At 43.2% G+C, this 17,907-nt stretch overlaps 1 protein-coding gene across 2 annotated transcripts in view; it reads right to left on the reverse strand.

Annotated features, from left to right (window-relative positions):
• Positions 1-16,304, reverse strand: part of DNAJC7 (DnaJ heat shock protein family (Hsp40) member C7) — a 29,213-nt gene extending 12,909 nt beyond the window's left edge. The window contains exons 1-6 of one of the 2 annotated variants that reach the window (XM_030295076.1): positions 16,189-16,275; positions 11,891-12,049; positions 4,845-4,933; positions 3,970-4,094; positions 3,383-3,496; positions 2,673-2,747 (exon numbers count right to left, since the gene is read on the reverse strand). In XM_030295076.1, coding sequence (XP_030150936.1) covers positions 2,673-2,747; positions 3,383-3,496; positions 3,970-4,094; positions 4,845-4,933; positions 11,891-11,919 — 432 coding nt within the window. In that variant the 5' untranslated portion in view covers positions 11,920-12,049; positions 16,189-16,275. Of the gene's footprint in view, positions 1-2,672; positions 2,748-3,382; positions 3,497-3,969; positions 4,095-4,844; positions 4,934-11,890; positions 12,050-16,188 lie in introns of both variants that reach the window. The other variant, XM_030295075.2, reaches the window with a different exon arrangement.
• Positions 16,305-17,907: the final 1,603 nt, after the last annotated feature.

Raw genomic sequence — 17,907 nt, forward strand, 5'->3', positions numbered from 1 at the left:
CAGTATACAGCATTATTTCCTTCCTCTCATGCAAAAACAAAAAAATTAGAAATCTATGCTTCTCTTTGCTTATATGTGTACAACTAAACTGGAAGGGAACAGAAGAAACAAGAACAGTGGTTACTTTAGTGGGTGAGAACTAAGCAGATGGAAATCAAGTTCGGGCGGAATACCTATCACTGAGTATCTGTTTCCACTTCTTTTAACGATGAATGGCACCTATTCAAAAATTTTAATTTGAAAATATGTGGAAACAGGGAAACCCCACGAGCTGCTCTGCTCCACTGGGAAGACTCCTTGCAGGGTTCAGAGCAGTGGTGGGGCGCCTCTCTTTCAGGGCACGGGTTACTATCCTGGAAGTCCCAGGACTGTATGAAGTTTTAGGTATGATGTAGAGTCACGGTGCTGACCTTTTCTCCCTTCGACAGAAAAATAATTGGGGGGGAGGTGAAGCAGTCAAATGTAAGCAGCCACACCCTGCTGCCTTCGCAACGCTCTGTGCGGAGATGGTTCTGCCCATCGGGTCAGTGGAGTGTGAGCCGAAGCTCAGTGCCTCACTTCCCACCCCCATCTCCCCACGACCAGGGACAGCTGCAGGCAAAGAAGATCTTTGTTTCTTCCAAGTTCATCTGCTTCCCCTGCCAGGATCATAATTCTTCATTTGTGACATCACCATGAGCTACAGTGGGGGGGCTGGGATGTCACAAACAGAGGATTCTGTCACAAACTGGGGATTCTGGCTCCAGAGTGGGCAAGAGAGAAAAGAAACTCAAAAGATTGCCTTTTGAGACAAAGCTTTTGCCTATGTAAACCTCAGAAAACATGACAGAAGGCAGAATCGCTTTCCAGATACACACACACACACAATAAAAAAACTTATGAATCACCGTGGTTATTACAAAGACACTGTGGTTATTAAAACCAATGGACAGAAGAGGGATGCTGATAAGTTAATGCTGGGACTCTGCATAAGCTAATCAGAAATATTTATTACCAAATAAAAGACCTGCACAGTTTTTGACTTATGAATAATTCTTAACTGTATCCTTTTATCAAACATTTATTGAGTCCCTTTCACAGAAAGCACTGAGCAAATTCTCACCTGTTCCCTGGATGATACAAACTTTTTTTTTTTTTTAATTTTTAAAGTTTATTTTATATTTTTGAGAAAGAGCATGAGCACAAGCAGGGGAGGGAGAGAGAGGGAGAGAGAGAATCCAAAGCAAGCTCTACAATGTCAGCACAGAGTCTGACTCAGGGCTCAAACCAACCATGAGGTCATGACCTGAGCCAAAATCAAGGGTCGACCACTCAACCGATCCAATACAAACCTCTTTTAAGTGATTCTGAAAACTGATCCTGATCAGTGGTTTTTAACTTTTTTGGGAGCCATTCACCGTCCCTTTTGAAACTAATGAAAGCTACGTCAAAATATCATCTAAAGAAGGGAATTCAGAACTATACAGATGAGGCATAACCACTATAAACAAGATCTAGAAAGATATCTCAAACTTTTATACCCTTCGCATGTTTTCAGACAGGGCAATCTTTTTGGCACATTAATTTTCATGGGACTGTCACACGGCCCCATAAAGGAGACTAGTGGGTTTTCATAGAAAGGCCTAACATCAATGGGGCCCCTGGGTGGCTCAGTCGGTGAACCTTCCAGCTTTGGCTCAGGTCACGGTCTCACAATTCGTGGGTTTGAACCCCACACTGCGCTCTGCGCTGACAGTGCAGAGCCTGCTAGGGAGTCTCTCTCTCTGCCTCTCCCCCACTCACACTTTCTCTCTAAATAAAAACTTAAAAAGCAAAAAAGCCTAATATCAAAATGGTACTGATGACAGGTTACATACACTGTTCAAGAATCTAAAAGGAGCCTCTACTTTTTAGTTACAGCTGCATCCAGTTCACATAAAGCAAGAGTTAGAGCTAGCTCCCATTATTTAAATAAAAATGGATTATCCAAACATAATATTTAATTCCAACCAGTGTTTCCTCTATTAGCAGCACACTTTTAGGCTACCATCTTATATCAAAACCAGGAACAAACTCAAGTAAACTATTATTGCTTTTCATCATAAAGCCAAATATTATTAAGAAAATAAGTACCTTGGCCCAAAAAATTTTTAGATGCTGGTGATGATGTGGAGCAACAGGAACTCTCACTCATTGCTGGCGGGAATACAAAATGGTACAGCCATTTGGGTGGTTTCTTGCAAACTTAACATACTTCCACCATATGATCCAGCAACTGCACTTCTTAGTATTTACCCAAAAGGAGTGAAAACTTATGCCCACACAAAAACCTGCACACAGATGTTTAGAGCAGCTCTATTCACAACTGTCAAAAATGTGACTGTAACAAACGTACCTCTGGTGGGGGAATGTTGATAATGGGGGAGGCTATGTATGTGGGGAGGGGGGGTAGAGGGCATAGGAGAACTCTTTTTACCTTCCTCTCAATTTTGCCGTGAACCTAAAACTGCTCTTAAAAAAAACAGTCTTTAAAAGAGAGAGAAAAAAAAAAAAAGAAAAAAAAGTCAAAATAAAGTGGTAACTGATTATTCTGGATCTTGTGTACTATACCACACACACACACACGCGCGCGCGCACACACACGAAACCTTGTGACAAAGGGTAGGTGAGATCTCCCCATAGTTATACTTTACCTTCCGAAAATCCCGCTTCTCAAAATCCGTTTCTGCTATTTTCTCATATTCTATGACTGCATTAGCATTCTTGAACTATACCAGAAAATCAGATAAGGAAAGTTTTAATGAAGTTATAGGTTCAACAAACACAAAAATTAAGGCTTTGATGAATTATTAGTTCAAGAAAATCAGAACCACAGACTTTACAAATCAAGTTGGTGAAGGGTAAAGCCCAACCTGCACCCTCAGTTTGAACTTAAAGTCAAGAATACAAGAATCATGCCTTGAAAGATATAAAATAAGGGCAAGGCATTGTCAGAGGTCGAGCAGAAGTTTCCAGATTCTCACTAAAATGCAACCAGAGGTAAACAGGGTATATATGGAAACGGAACTAAAACATGTTTTAGCTGCTACCAATTTAATCAGGATTTGAATTTACTCAGATTCTTCAACTTCATTCAAATCAGTTCCTTGCAGCATCTGCCCACCCCAGGAATCTCAGAAACCCTCCAGTTTTCACAGATTCCTAAACCTATAAATCATACTCAAAACTGTCTACATACACAAAATCAAGCCTCAGACAGACTATGAGACTGCCTACAGTTAGCCAGGTGTGGCCGATGGCAGGAGTGAAACTAGCTCAGTTCTTTTTTTCCAGCTCTCAGTTCTGACTTTCAGGTCACTATACCACATTGTCTTTTTCCCTACACACAAGATCAGAACCATACCTCCTGTTGTGCCTGAGCATTTTTGTGATCCAGTTCTAGGGCTCTCTGGAAACTACGACATGCTGCCATGGCATTCCCTAGAGATAGGTGGCATTTACCCTCTCGTAGATGTCCCTAGAAGAAACAGAAAGAGGGAAGAAAAGGAGCATGACTGGCCAAGCAAAAAGCAATCAACAGCAGCAAGAAACACCCACAGAAAACCGACATGGGATGAAAATAGCCAGAGCAGTGGTTCTTACCAAGGGAGATTCTGCCCTCCATGGGATGGTTAGATGGTTAGCAATGTTAGAGACATTTCTGGTTGTCACCACTGGGGCCAGGGTGGGGGTGGGGGGGGTGCTACTTATACCCAGTGGTTAAGGGCCAGGGATGCTGCTAAACATCATACAATGCACAGGATAGCTCCCCATGACAAAGAATGATCTGGTCCCAAATGTCTACAGTGTCTAGACTGAGAAGCTCTGGGACAGAGAATTTAATTGAAACAACCGGTCCTCCCCAGCTGATCTTTCCCCAACCATTTCTCCCCAGTCAATCCCCCCCCACCTGCCGCCCCTCTGCCCCAGCCAAGTGGTCACATCACGTACCCGGACGAAACTGTCATCCAACCTCACGGACTGCTGTGCATCTCCAAGAGCTTCCCGGAACTTTCCAAGCATCATCAAGGTGGCTGCTCGATTCCCATAATAGCTAGCATTTTTAGGACACATATCTACAGGAAGGGCAGAAGAAAGTAAAATACAGCTTAACCAAGTCACTGCCTCAAAAACTGCGGGGCCATCTCCCTCAGAACTGTATCAAGGCAATCAAACTCTAACAGGAATGCTGACATACTCTGTTTAAAAGGCCATGGCCAAATTTTTGACTACTTGTGCAAATGGACAGCAGCAATGGTGCAACCAATGAAAAAGGAAGTTGCTTAAAAATAATTTACACTTAGCTTGAAAGTGCTCTGATTATCTTTTCAGGATAAAGTTGGGAGATGTCAGCATATTCATCTTCTTAATGAATTGTATTTTATGTAATAAGACATGAAAATGAATTTGCATTTGTTGAATTAGGGGTAGAGAACCTGTAAGCAAGTTAGGTGAGAAACATGCTGACATGGGATTAAAATATGCTGGCAAATTGAGCACGGAAGTAGTTAAGGCTTGATAATATCTACAAGGGCCATTTTCTAAGATAGTTAAATGAACTGGAAATGGCTGAGATGCATTTAGGCGGTTATCTTTTTGCCATTAGATCTAGAATTTCTGGAATTGCCTTTAAACTACCCATTTGAGCTAGAAAGCGTCATCCCTCATGAAGCCATTAAGTCCAAAAGAGTTCACATGCCATTAAGTCCAAAAGAGTTCATAACAGTTATGAACCCACTACGCCAAAGGCTACTTCTTCGAGAGGGGCTACTTATAATGGTATTCAGCAAATTTATCTTTCAGCATAGGCAGTAGGTCCTTCTCACCTATGGCTTTTGTATAATAGTTATAAGCTTCATTGTAATCTTTCTTGGCATAGTATGCATTTCCTTGTTCCTTGAAAGACTCTGCTTCCCTGAAAAGAGAAAGAAGGGCACGTTATTTTACACAGGGAATAACCTCTGTAATCTCATGGGAGCAATCTTTGGTCTACAGCTCTGGGCATATTGAGCTGAAAGTTAGTGCGATACTTGAAGGAATTTATAGATTTGTTCAATGCTGTTTTTTGGGGGGGCTTTTTTGGGTCAGATACGTTTAAACTAAATGAAGAAAACCTCTCTTGTGTTGCCTGCCTTTCCTCACTATTCTGGCCTACAGTCACACCCCATACAACAGGCAAATTTAGACATCCTCTCACAGAAACTAAAAAATTTTTTAAAGTTTATCTATCTATCTACCTACCTACTTACCCACCTAAGTAATCTCTACACCCAACATGGAGCCTGAATTCATGATCCCGAGATCAAGAGTTGTATGTTCCTCCAACAGAGCCAGCCAGGAGCCCCAGAATTTTTCTATTTATTTCCTTTCCACTGTGCCACAACTTCTGCCTCTTTAGCAACCATAAAAAATCAGTTACAGATCATTCCATTCTGGGGCAATGACTTCTTAATGTGAAATGGGTCACATCTTTAGAGTTCTAATGATCTGTTCTCTTGAAAACTGGCTCATGCATTTGTCACTGAAAGGACAAGCAGAGCAAAAGCAGGTGGCAAAGGAGTTAAAAGCAGAGCATATTGATGTTTAAGATGGAGGACGGAGTTGAGTGACAGCAGAGACCAAGAACGTGGGTAACAGGGACATACGAGGTACAGCCTGCCGGGGATATGCTTTGAGAAGTACCCATCTACTGACACTCTCTCTGCCTATCACATCTGGGTGGGTTCTTACTGCCCCCTATACCGTTCCTACTGTACCTTGTATAACCACCAAATGGGTAGTATCAGAATTTTTGCCCTACTCCAAGATCCATTTTTTGAAGCTGTACCATTAGACAAATTGTTCTTTCCAAAAGGAACAATGTTATGTGAGAATTATACTCCAGACCAAGGAACTAGAATTAAGACATGACCAACAATGTTTCAAAAGAACTACTAACCTCTATCAAAGATACCCCAAATCATTCTAATGACTCAATTATCTTTGAGTGACAAAGATAATTCTTTACCAAAATGGTTACTGCAATATAACTAAATACCTGAGCATTTTTGCTGTAAGAATCTGTTTCTTTTTCTGTCCTCTACACACACACAAGAGAACCCAGTTCAAGGGAAGCAAGGACAAAAGTACCTAGTTCTTAACTTTGGTGATGGTATGGGAGTTTACAGCTTGATTCTACAGACATCAGCATTGGGAAGATTTGTGATTTTTTTATTTACATATTTTAAACTACAAAGTAGCAAAGCTGCTCTCCTTTTAAATTGAGGCCCTCTCCCTTTCTATTCTTCTCCATCACTGTTCTGGCAAGCCCTACTAACATGAAAAGGCTGCCAGAAGAAAGGAGAAAGAAAATGGGAATGATCTACAAATGCTGACAGATTTGAACTGTGATGGACATGAATCTGTTTGAATAATTTTATTACACCAACTGTCACAATGCTGTAAAGAGGCCATCTGCTATTAAGTCCTCAAGAAGGATCCCCCAGCTGCAAGATTTACAGGACCAACTGCAACCTTTCTACATGGCAGACACCATCCTGTAACTCTATAAATTAAGCAAGGCACTATAAAAACTATGAGGAGCCTATCTTTTAAGAGCAGACATGCCAAGAGATCTGAAGAAATGGTTTCCCCAACCCTGGATGCCAGAAGCTGAGTCAAACCATTGTGAAGACATGAAATGGTAAATTCAAAGGAAACACTGAAGATGTACCTGAAAAGATCTAGCCTTCTCTTTTAGGCTAGTGGCTAAGAATACGCAAATCCTAGAGGAAAGCCAAAGGCATCCAGGCATGTGAACAGACACTATATCAGCAGTATAAAGCTTGTTAGTCAAAGGTGAAGCAATCTGCAGAGCTACAGAAAGGTGCTCTGTCTTTCCTGAAACACTAACACCCATGGATACAAGGAAGTTCAGCACTGGCTTTTAGCAAAAAGGCAAAGGATGATTTCTGTGGAAAGTCAGTATCAATTACTGAAGTCTGGTACTTTCCATATGTTATCTTCCCATCAGGTGTTTCACATTATTCCCCTTTCTCATAGGAGTAAAATAAGGGGTAGAAGGTTAAAAACTGGCCCAAGGTCAGGATGTGGAGCCACACCTGTCAGATTTCAAAGCCTGTGCACTGTGCTATCTACTACACTTAGCTTTCTCTCTAATGCTCATCTCTATCTATTGCCTAACTAAGACTTTAAAAATTAATCTGTCTTGCTAGGAACAAGACATGGGCAACGAGCGTGAATTTCTTCAAACTAAGACATAAAACAGCCACAGCGTGTAAAATCCAACTCCAGGACTACAATCTGGATCTAAACAAGCTAAATGACATTCCTAACAATTAGTCACAGAGAGCAGGGCTCCTTTCTCTTTAAGATGCAAGACCTAGTGAACTGGACTTTGCCTCCACCAAGAAATGCATTTCATTTTAGTAAATGGTGAGTAGATTCCATTCTAGAGCAAACAAAGCGAGTAATGTAGAGTCAGCCCACAGCAGAAAGAACAAGAAGAATTGTGTTGTGACAAGTTACCATGTTTTTAACCTCACACTGCACAGCATCAGGCCAGAATTAGCTATTCCCACACAATTGCCTCATGAAAAGGACTTATTTTCATAGAAACATGGTTGATTAACAGCTGCCTAAACAATGGGCACTTAGTGCTTTTAGGCTGAAGGGCTTATTTTTTGCCTCCAGGTCCAACTCCCAAAGTGGAGTCCCTCCTCCATTTTGAACCTCCCCACCAAGTATGCGACAAGCTTTAACCAATGGGCCTGACCCTGTGAGACCAGTCGAGGAAAAAGTGGATCTTTGGAATCCAGCATGGCAGCAGCAAGAACTGAACAAGGCTGCATCAGGAACAATTCCAGGGTCAAATCCATTCAAGTCCTGCCCTGGGAGTCTGAGAAAGGGCTGAAGCTTGTTCAAGTTGCCCTTACAGCAAAGGGACTGAAGGATGAGATGTCAAAGGCGTGGGACTGGAAAAGAAGGAGAAGAGCTGGTTAACACCGGAATTGAGGGCAATCTGGCACTGGTATCTGTCACACCGCTCGCTGCCAGAGTCGATGGGTAACAAAGTGAGGTTACAACACGTACCTACCAAAACACATGGGCACTGAGAAAGAAGAATTAGGATTAATTAGGCTCACCTGGACTAACCAAAAAGAGGAAAGGATTCCCAAAGGGACTAATTAAGCTACCAATTATTTTCTAAGGCCACAAAACGAAATTCAGATCAAACCTTGAAATATAGTATCACATCAAAATATAGACTTGGCCCTAACTGACTGACCTGATGGAGCTATTAATAGCCACACTGTATCTCTAGTGCTTTTTCAGATTTTCAAAGCATTTCCAAGGAAGATCCTGGCCTCCTGAAGTGGTTATGGTGATACTATCACATGTCCTTCGGCAGAGGAAGAGCCGGAGAGGCATCCAAGGCAGCTGCACACGTTCCCTAACTCCAACAGTCTGGTGATTCTTGCCCACTAGATCCTGTCAGCTGGCATCAAGGTTTTTAGATTAAAACTAATTTATCTAGTTTCCCACCCAATCTCTAAGCAGAATAAGCTTCGCCACTCTGACTCACCAGGAGACACAGGGAAAGAAAGACTCTAGCCTCCACCAAACCAGTCCTTTCCCTTTAACAGCCAGCAACAAATTCCTGTGAAAAGAGCCACTGAAAGATTTTCAAAACTCTCTATCCTCTTTGGAGGTTATAGGGAGGGTCCCAAACAACAGGATCTCACCAGAGGGCCCGGCAGGCCTTCTCTCAAACATACAGATAAGCAGACTACATTCTGCTCTTAGTCTGCTTTGCTTTTTTAAAATGTATTTATTTTTTGGAAATAACTTCATCAAACTTCAGAAAACTGCAGCCTCATAACCTGCTCTTCTACACTACACACGTGTGAAAAATCTGTGTGTCCTCTGATCATGCAGTTATACTCTCTCTCCCAATTTAGCATCACAGATGCTAATTACTCCAACAAAAGGCCAACGGAATCATTTGGTATCACACAGGTCTTAGTAGGGCTCAGCATTATGTGATCAAGTCAGACAACTAGGGCTTACAATCACCAGTCAACTTTGCACATTTACAGCTCAGCTAAATTAAACATACCTTAAAACACTGCAGCTGACATTGCAACATGACCCCAATTAGATGCTCTACAAAAATCTTCATTTTCTCTCTAAATATTCCAACTTGAACACTTAAACAAGATCTTTGCCTTAGGGAAACTAGTCTGTCTCTTAGCAATGAAAGAGTTATGCAGAGAATTTTACTCATCCGCTTTCATTGATGCAGGATTCACTGGGTGGCAGTTTTTAAAACATCCTCAATGACTTGGCTCTCTTTGGAACTGTTTCATGTTTCAGTATTTGTGAATTATTAAAAGAGGGATGAGATGCTTCATCACTTGTACCGTATCATTTTAAGATTTAATTACCTCAGTGAATGAAAAATACAGACTAACATAGGTCACTATTCTGTAATATTTGCAACCTAGGAAACACTAATCTGATTTTTGTATGACAAAAACATACCAGACTGCTTTTATCTATTTCAAGTATTTGGCTACAATAATATACTTTTAATAACATTCAGTTCTCCAAAAACCATTTATAATAGTTTAAATCAAAAGAAATGCAGAAGCTTGAAATCTTTTTTTTTTTTTTTTGCACCTCTTTTTTTTGCATTTTCTTGATGTATTCTGCTACCCTTACTGTGGAAGAAACATCTAAATGCTAAAATTACAACTCAGGACAAGATGATTTCTTTTGTTAGAGCAAAGGAGTGTTTCAGGGCCTTTGGTTTTGGAGACTATTTTATTGGCAGAAAGAATCTTAGAAAAAAGATATCTAGGGGCGCCTGGGTGGCTCAGTCTGGTTAAACATCTGACTTGCGCTCAGGTCATGACCTCACAGTTGGTGGGTATGAGCCCCGTATCAGGCTCTGCGTTAACAGCTTGGAGCCTGGAACCTGCTTCGGATTCTCTGTCTCCCTCAGTCTCTGCCACTCCCCCACTTGCACTCTATTTCAAATAAATAAACGTTAAAAAAAAAAAAAAAGATATCTACTAACAATACTTTATATTGCCCATAAATCAACCTTTATGCAATCTTATTATAATTACTAATTCCAAAATGTCACCTTCACTCTGTGATTGTTGCACCCATTTCTTTTTTTCAGTCAAGTTTACTAGTTGCCCGTTGATCTAGAAATGTCCTCCACCCTTTAGAATTTACGGGATCTTGGCCAGTCTCAGAGTAGAAATTCCTTCCTCCTTCCCACAGACCAAGACCTCTTGTCCCCGAAGACATGTCATGGGCCTGTTTCATGCTGTACTCTCTCTGACCTCCACGACAATAAAGTAAAAAGAGCCCAGGAGCCTTATTTTTATTCCATCTCACCAAATGAGTAAACTGTTCTTTCTTTTGTAACTAGTCTAGGGATGAAGCGACAAGTTTTATAGGCGGAAGCCACATATGACTTGGAACAATTCCACAGATTCAGTGCTTGCTAAATGCAAGTGCTATATGCTGAGTGTGAATAAAGGCTTCATAATGGTCCAGCGAAAACAGAGGGTGGGCTGTCCAATGGCTACCAGTTGGTAAAAGTGGGCTACCCAGCATCCTTTACCCAATTTGCTTTAGAATAAACAGCTTCTGCTTTCACTTTAAAGCACAATTAAAATACCCAGCCTTCTCCTAAAAGAGAGGAGATCGAGATGAAGAAAACTCATTAACAACATACCAGTTCAAAGTGTTCTCTTTCTGGACATTCAGGGGGAAGCCTCAACAGGGGCAGAACCAGAAGGGACCAAGAGGCACCAAGTGGAGTCACAGATACAGGCTACACAAGGCAGTAGCACTCTCTACTGCTCAAGCAGGGAAGGACACCAGGCAACACCATGGAGTTGGCAATGTCTTATTCAGTGGGGGGGACAAGGCAACCAACTAATGGATCCATCCAGACGGAAATCCCACTAATGCAGGCAGAAAAGATAGTCATATGAAATAGCTGACTCAACCGTAATACATTTATGCTAGTTCCTTAAATGGGAGGTATCACAATCTGTGGCATCTACCTAATCTTCTTTACTCCGGGGGAGAGGAGACCTGGGGAAACAAGCTTCTCAGAAGCCACTCTTGAGTCCACATGGCATTGGCCTTTCAGCAATAGCCAGAGGCTTGTTTTCATAACACACTCCCAAACCCACCATTTTCTATCCCTTGGTTCCCCATTCTGTGAGATCCACTACTTCCCTCATGGGGACATTAGTACACAACAAAAATCTAGAACTTAGGAACTATAATTAAGAAAAAAGCTGCTGAGGTTTTTTTCTTGGGGGGAGGGGAGGGAGTGAGTGGGTAGAGATGAAAACCAGAGTGCGGAGTCTAGGTTGTCAACTGGTATGTTGCTTCCAGAGTTCTCTTGGTTCCTTATTTTAACAGGAGGTTGACTATCTCCAACTGCCAGAGGAAAAACTCAGGACAGACCAAAAACAAGAGAAAATGCTGCTTGCCTCATACACCCCTCCCCCAAAGGCTAACAAGAGAATCAGAAGAAATGGTTAACACTTTGTTGATCTGACAATCTAGCTTCCCCACAAAAACTTTAAGTCACACAACACCAGAATATTAGGTATCAGAATTAGACTTTGAAAGTCAAATATTCCTCCTCATATTTTCATTCTCAAAAGCCTCAAACATTCATCCCCCTGCCAATGGTGGGATAAAACAGAGGAACTGTTATTTTGATCTGAATGGGGAAGAAAACAAATTGTCAATCCAATAAAATGAATAAACACTGAGATAATTTGCACGACGAATCCGGTCTTACTGCTGAAATTCAGAGAGTTTAAAAGAATACCTGGAACGACCTCTAAGTAACTTCCACATCACTCAGCACTGAAGAAAAGGGACCAAACATTAGTGGAGTAAGGGAGAAATGGGCTCTCAGAGGGACTGCGCATCAGACCACAAGGCACCTAGGCAGCCGCTGACCATTGTTCTCCAATCTTCTAAAGTCCTAGAGAAAAAAAGCAAAGGCAAGTGCCCAGTACTCAGCTTTTAAAAACTTTTAAAATACTAGCTTCGATGACTACACTCATCCCTGATTGGCTAGAATGTTCAAAAAGCCTGGGTTTTAAGCCAATCAGAGTTAAGGTCGTTGGAACGGAATAGACACTAGAGCAACTGCCACTCAACTTGGCTCAATTTGGTTGGTATCTGGTTCTGGTTAGCATGTGGACTTGAATTAAAGCAGCAAGGACAGAGAGACCCTTTCTCTGTGCTCTACCTTTGCTCTAGTTATGACTTAACAATTTTTTCAAAGATTTTATTTTTAAGTAATCTCTACACCCAATGTAGGGCCTGAACTCGACCCTGAGATCAAAAGTGACACTGAGCCAGCCACGTGCCCCTGATTTAACAATTTTGCCACTTGTTAAAATCAGATTCAATTAATTTGCTGGTTTGGGATTCTGTATTCCTAGGTTTATCCGTTCCTTAACCATGACTTATTTGTCCCGCCTCTCATTTCTTCACCACTGACCCCGCACTTAAGAGTATACCAAAATGAAAATGAAGGCTGCAAACACTGTTTTCACTGATTTGGGTTTAAGGTCAAAGATAATATCCCATTCAGCTTGCAGGCTTACTGAAATGTCTAGCTTCATTTCATGACCTTGAAGACAAAGTTTAGAGAGACAAATGTCTAAGAATTTAAAACAAAGTGAGGAAGAAGAGCTGGGGAAGACAACGAACACTACAAGCTCTTCGGCTATGGCCACAAACACCAAAATGTGCCAGGAATCTGTAGTAAAATAAATAGCACCTACTGCAGACCCTGGGATATGGATTCAGGGTTCAGTGCTTCCCAGCAGCAATAGGAAGAGAAATAAAAAGCAAACTCTACAGAGCTTACAATCCTGGATACTAAGAAGGGACCTAATGTTCTTGCGTGCATTCACACAGATATGGAAAAGATTATCAAAGAATCAGAAAAGGATGTTCTGTCTTCTAAATCTATGGCTTCTGTTTTCTTTTAGACCCTACTGTCCAGTCATGCCTGATATACGCTGAGACACAGAAGTGTCTCCTCTGTGGAGGAACAACTGGAAATCCTTCGATATTACCATAATAAAGACTACCTACGGTGACCTCCCCAGCCCAGGAAATGTGACCAGACAGCCTTCATTCAAGACCGGTATTCATACATTACATAAAGCAATCAGCATCTTCCCAGGAAAATGTAAGGCTTGAAATTAAATTAAATTAGCTGAATTGTAAAACCTCTGAAATTTAGCTCTCTGGCTCCCCAAGTAGCTTTATCTGTTTTGGTGGGCAAAGAGAAACAAATAATCTTCATGTTCAGAACCCTGATCTATTTTGGATGCCAACTAATACATCTTTTATTTTAGCCTCTCAGCTGCTATGGAGGAAAAAGAACTCTGTCAGAGTGACAAGCAAAAAAAAATTGAAGTACATTTTTTTTCTCTCTAGAGACACTAGTTAATGAAATAAAACATGTAGCCCTTTAAAATGCTGCAACCATGAGGCCCCAAGTCTTGAAAGCTCCTCTCGTTTTGCCGCTGTGGGACCATAACAATTTAGCAGCAGCAGCAAGCCCTTGAACCAAGATGCACAGAAGGAAGGATTCCTTGCTGGACTTCACAAAAACAACCCAAGAGACCCATCAACTCCGGTGTCCCCAAGTGAACTGGTAGTAGGACTGTAATAAGAGACACAAACTTGGCCAAATGACTAACCAAGCCAGATAGTAAAGGGCATCTGTAAGGGATGTTACTATCCCTGCCTTCTGCTATGGGTACACAGGATTCCAGGACACATGAAAAATGTAAAACCACCTTCCTCCAAAACTTCTACATCATCACTCCATTTTCAGCATTGGAAAACCATACATAAACCATACATAACATGGTTTTTTCCTTAGATTCCAGTGCTTACTTACTCTCCAAGGATGCCTTATATGGCAGAAAATCAAACTGTAATTTTTTTTTAATTTCACTATACTTTCCTTTTGATTGGCTCACATAAGTGATATAAATATCCATTTTTAGCCGTATCTAAAAGAGAGCATATAAATATGTGTAACATGGAAGTCTATTTAGCAAGGATGTATCTTTTCTTAGTGGCAGATAAAACAACTGTGCGTTTTACAATCGATGACATCTTAAATTCCATGTAATAAGGCAGAGTTAACCTACATTGACACCTCTTCTACCAAATACCATGTTTTTGTGTGATGTGGTCACATTACAGCATCACCCATTTTGTGTTTCTTTTTTTTTTTTTTTAATTTTTTTTTTTTTTAACATTTATTTTTGAGACAGAGAGAGACAGAGAATGAACAGGGGAGGGGCAGAGAGAGAGGGAGACACAGAATCTGAAACAGGCTCCAGGCTCTGAGCTGTCAGCACAGAGCCCGACTCGGGACTCGAACTCACAGACCGTGAGATCATGACCTGAGCTGAAGTCGTTTAACCAACCAAGCCACCCAGGCGCCCCACCCATTTTGTGTTTCTTAATGTATCCTCAGGTTCATTTACTATAGTTTTATGTTAGAATATCCTCTAAGGCTGTGTGTTGTTTTTGTTTTGTTTTTGTTTTTTAAGGAAAAGGACCTGCTTCAGATAGAGGGCTTTGAAGTAAAACCCAAATTAGGGACAGTCCCTACATCAGAGATCTATATTATGTAAGAGAAGGTTTTTTTCAAATTACTACATATAGCCCAAGTCTCTATAGCACCAAAAAAAAAAAGAAAAAAAAAAAAAAAAAACCACTGAATTCTTCACAATCCCAAGTAAAGTAAATCCTTGCAATTAACGTAAGCTCGGTATGTACAGGAGAGGGAGGGGGCAGTTGTTTCCCGTTGTGTAGTTCCTTAATGATGCCTAATCCTCAACACCTGAGAAATAGGTCCTCTGTGAAAACTCAAAACCAAGAAGAGAAAGAGACTATAGACTCTGGTGTCCTGCCTTCTCTGATCGTCCCAAGGACTTACTACAACACTGTGTCAAGCCTCTCAGTTCTCAACAGACCTTGAGACACAGGCTGCAGTAAACTACCCTGAAGCTTGAGAACTATTCATTCTGCCACCCTGAGTACCTCCCCGTATTTTAACTTGGATAATAAAAAATCCTCAGAACCCTGGTTTCAGATCTCAGGCAGCCAGAATGAAGCCATACAGACAGGGTTTGGTACAAAGATAAGAAAGACAAGTGAAGGAGACTGAGGGCACTGTAGTCAATTAATCTGCAGTTGATAAGGAAAGGGCCCCGCGCTTCCAGAACCATTTCGTTAATTCTCCTTCAGGATTAGGACAAGTATGACTACCCACAACTGTGTTCCAATAACCTGCCTTAGCTGTAGCCAGAATCCAGAGTGTTCTCGAAAACCACTCACTCAGCAGCTCCCTTGGCTAGTCCAGACTGGCAATCTCGAGCCACTGCGGCGGCCCAGCGGTGCCAACAGCGCCCAAGCAGTTGCCTTCCTCTCTGCTGCTTAACTTAAGAAAGAACAGTCCTGGAAAGAATGAGGATCTTACTCCGGAAGGACGGAAGGGCCGGAGTTTGACGCGTAGAGCATGAGACAAACCCCTCACTCTTCTTTCTCTCTCATCTCCGATTTCTGGGGTACGGGGAGGGGGCACCAGGTCAATAATGGAGACACGCTCGGACCTAGGCTCGTGGTCGCTGGGACACATTACTGAGGAGAGGGGGTGAGGAGAACACGGGCTTCGGAGATGCAAAGTGCTGATAGACAACAATGCACAGAAGTTAACAAGAGCAGGCGGGGGTCGGGGGCGATGTAAGGAAGTCGTCATCGTCGCCGCGCAGCCTCCCCCACCCCACAACAGACCTCTGAGGTCCCCTCCGAGACCCGGCCTCTACACTAAGAGCGACATTGCTCCCTGCTTGGAGAACCAGGCCGTGCCTCAGCTCTCCAGCCAGGCGGAAGCAGGAGGGGAGGGCCGACCTCCGGGAGCGCCCCTTCAGGGGGTCCATCCGGACTTATCTCAGATGGGGGGGGGGGGTCGCGGAGGGCGGGGCGTCGCCTCAACACGGGCTGCATCACGGAAGGGACGGGTTTCCCGGGGCCACGGAGCTGAAGCTCGCCCCTTCCACTACCCTGCTACCCGGTTACCTCTTTGCTTCCTCGTCGTCGAGCAGCTCTGGCTCGGTCGCCGCCATTACCACATCGCACTCCGCGGCAGCCGCCATCTTACCGCCGGGACCAAAGAGGCGGGTGGGAGGCAGGCGGTGAAGAGCACTTCCGGCTGGAGCATCGAGCCGCTCGGCGGCGTTGCGCCCAGAGGGGCTCCCTCGGGCCCGTCTACCATCGAGAGGCTCCGCTTGGGGCCAGAGAGGCCTCCCGCCTCCGGAGGTCCACGGTGGTCTCCGTGCCGGGCCGGTGGCCCAGGGACGGTGCCTGTGCGTAGGAGGCGCCACTTTACCCGTGCGTCGGAAGTGAGGGGTACAAGAGGGTGATGCCTCTCTAGGCCTGAGCTCTTCTCAGTATTCTGAGAGCCTCGTTGCCATAGCAACTTCCAATCCTAGAGAGTCTCCAGTAAGGTTCAGGAGAGTCTGGGTTGGGTTGGGGACTCGGTGACCCAGCACTCTGGAGGGAAAGAGCCCCCACTACTACCTTCCTGACCTTGGAGTGTGTTCACAGCTTCCTACCGGGAAAGGCAAGAAGAGACACTTTGAGCCCAGTTCCCCTAGCTTTCATCGGCCCTTGGAAGCCCTGCCCAACCAAGCCAGGGGAACGCAGGGCGTCTTCACCCCGCGCCTTTCATCCCCACTGGATCTCCAAGCAACAACTGGTTCATCACCCTAATGACGCTGACCCTTTAATGAGGCTGCTTTCATGTCAGCTGCCTGGGAGTGCCATCTCAGCATTAAGCCTAGGAAGGGTGGCACGGCGCCCCAGACCCTGCCCTGGAGTTTATAAGGCAGCTCTCAGGGTGAGGTCCCTGCTCCATAGTGTCCCCAGTACTCATCCTTTATGGAAACACCCTGCTCGGCACGCTTGTTTTGCCGAATGCAGTCTGGACTGGGAACTCGAACCAATAGTATTCGTGGGTTTGAATAAAACCGGGGTTTTCTGAGGTTAAATAAAATTGGAGGAGTTTGAGGTTAAAACTTTTTAATTGAGAACTAAAGAAGGGGACAAGTGAATTTGGAAAGGATCTACTCCTTTCCTCCAGTAAAATAGTGTCATCCTCAGTAGGCTTCTTGAAAGGCCTCTGCCTATGGCAGTGCTAAGGGAGCAGAAACCACACCCACCACTGGCTAGAGAAGGTTGGGAGAGGCTCAGTGGGTGGGAAGAGAGAAGTCATTCAGCCAGCCAATCATTCACTAGTCTCTCCAAATGGCCTACTTGGGGAGTGTGCTAGATTGGGCGGATACTCACAGACCACCTGCCCTGCCTGCCAATGCGTCACAATCTATGGTCTAATGCAGGAAGCCAACCTGTCTGTGGACCATCTTCCCACTGTGTGTTCTTTGCATCTAAGCCAATTCATTTACTCCCATAGCTTTCATTTGAGCTGTAGATGACCCTCAACTTTGTCAATATTTCCAACCTAGGCCTCTCACTTGTGAGTTCTAGATCTCTATATCTACTGGATGTCTTGTATGTTTCACAAATCCTGGAGACATTTATATTTAAGTCAAGTTTGTCATTCTCTCATTCCTCAACAACAACAACAAATGCTTATTTCTCTTTTCCTGAATTCCTTATCTTGTCAAATGGGTTCACCAATTGGTCACCGAATTAGAAAGATAGGAGACATCATGAACGCCCCCTTTCTCACTCCTGACTCCCAATTTATCACCAAATCTTGTTGATTTTCCTACCAAA

This window comes from Lynx canadensis, chromosome E1 (genome assembly GCF_007474595.2).
Source record: "Lynx canadensis isolate LIC74 chromosome E1, mLynCan4.pri.v2, whole genome shotgun sequence".
NCBI lineage: Eukaryota > Metazoa > Chordata > Mammalia > Carnivora > Felidae > Lynx > Lynx canadensis.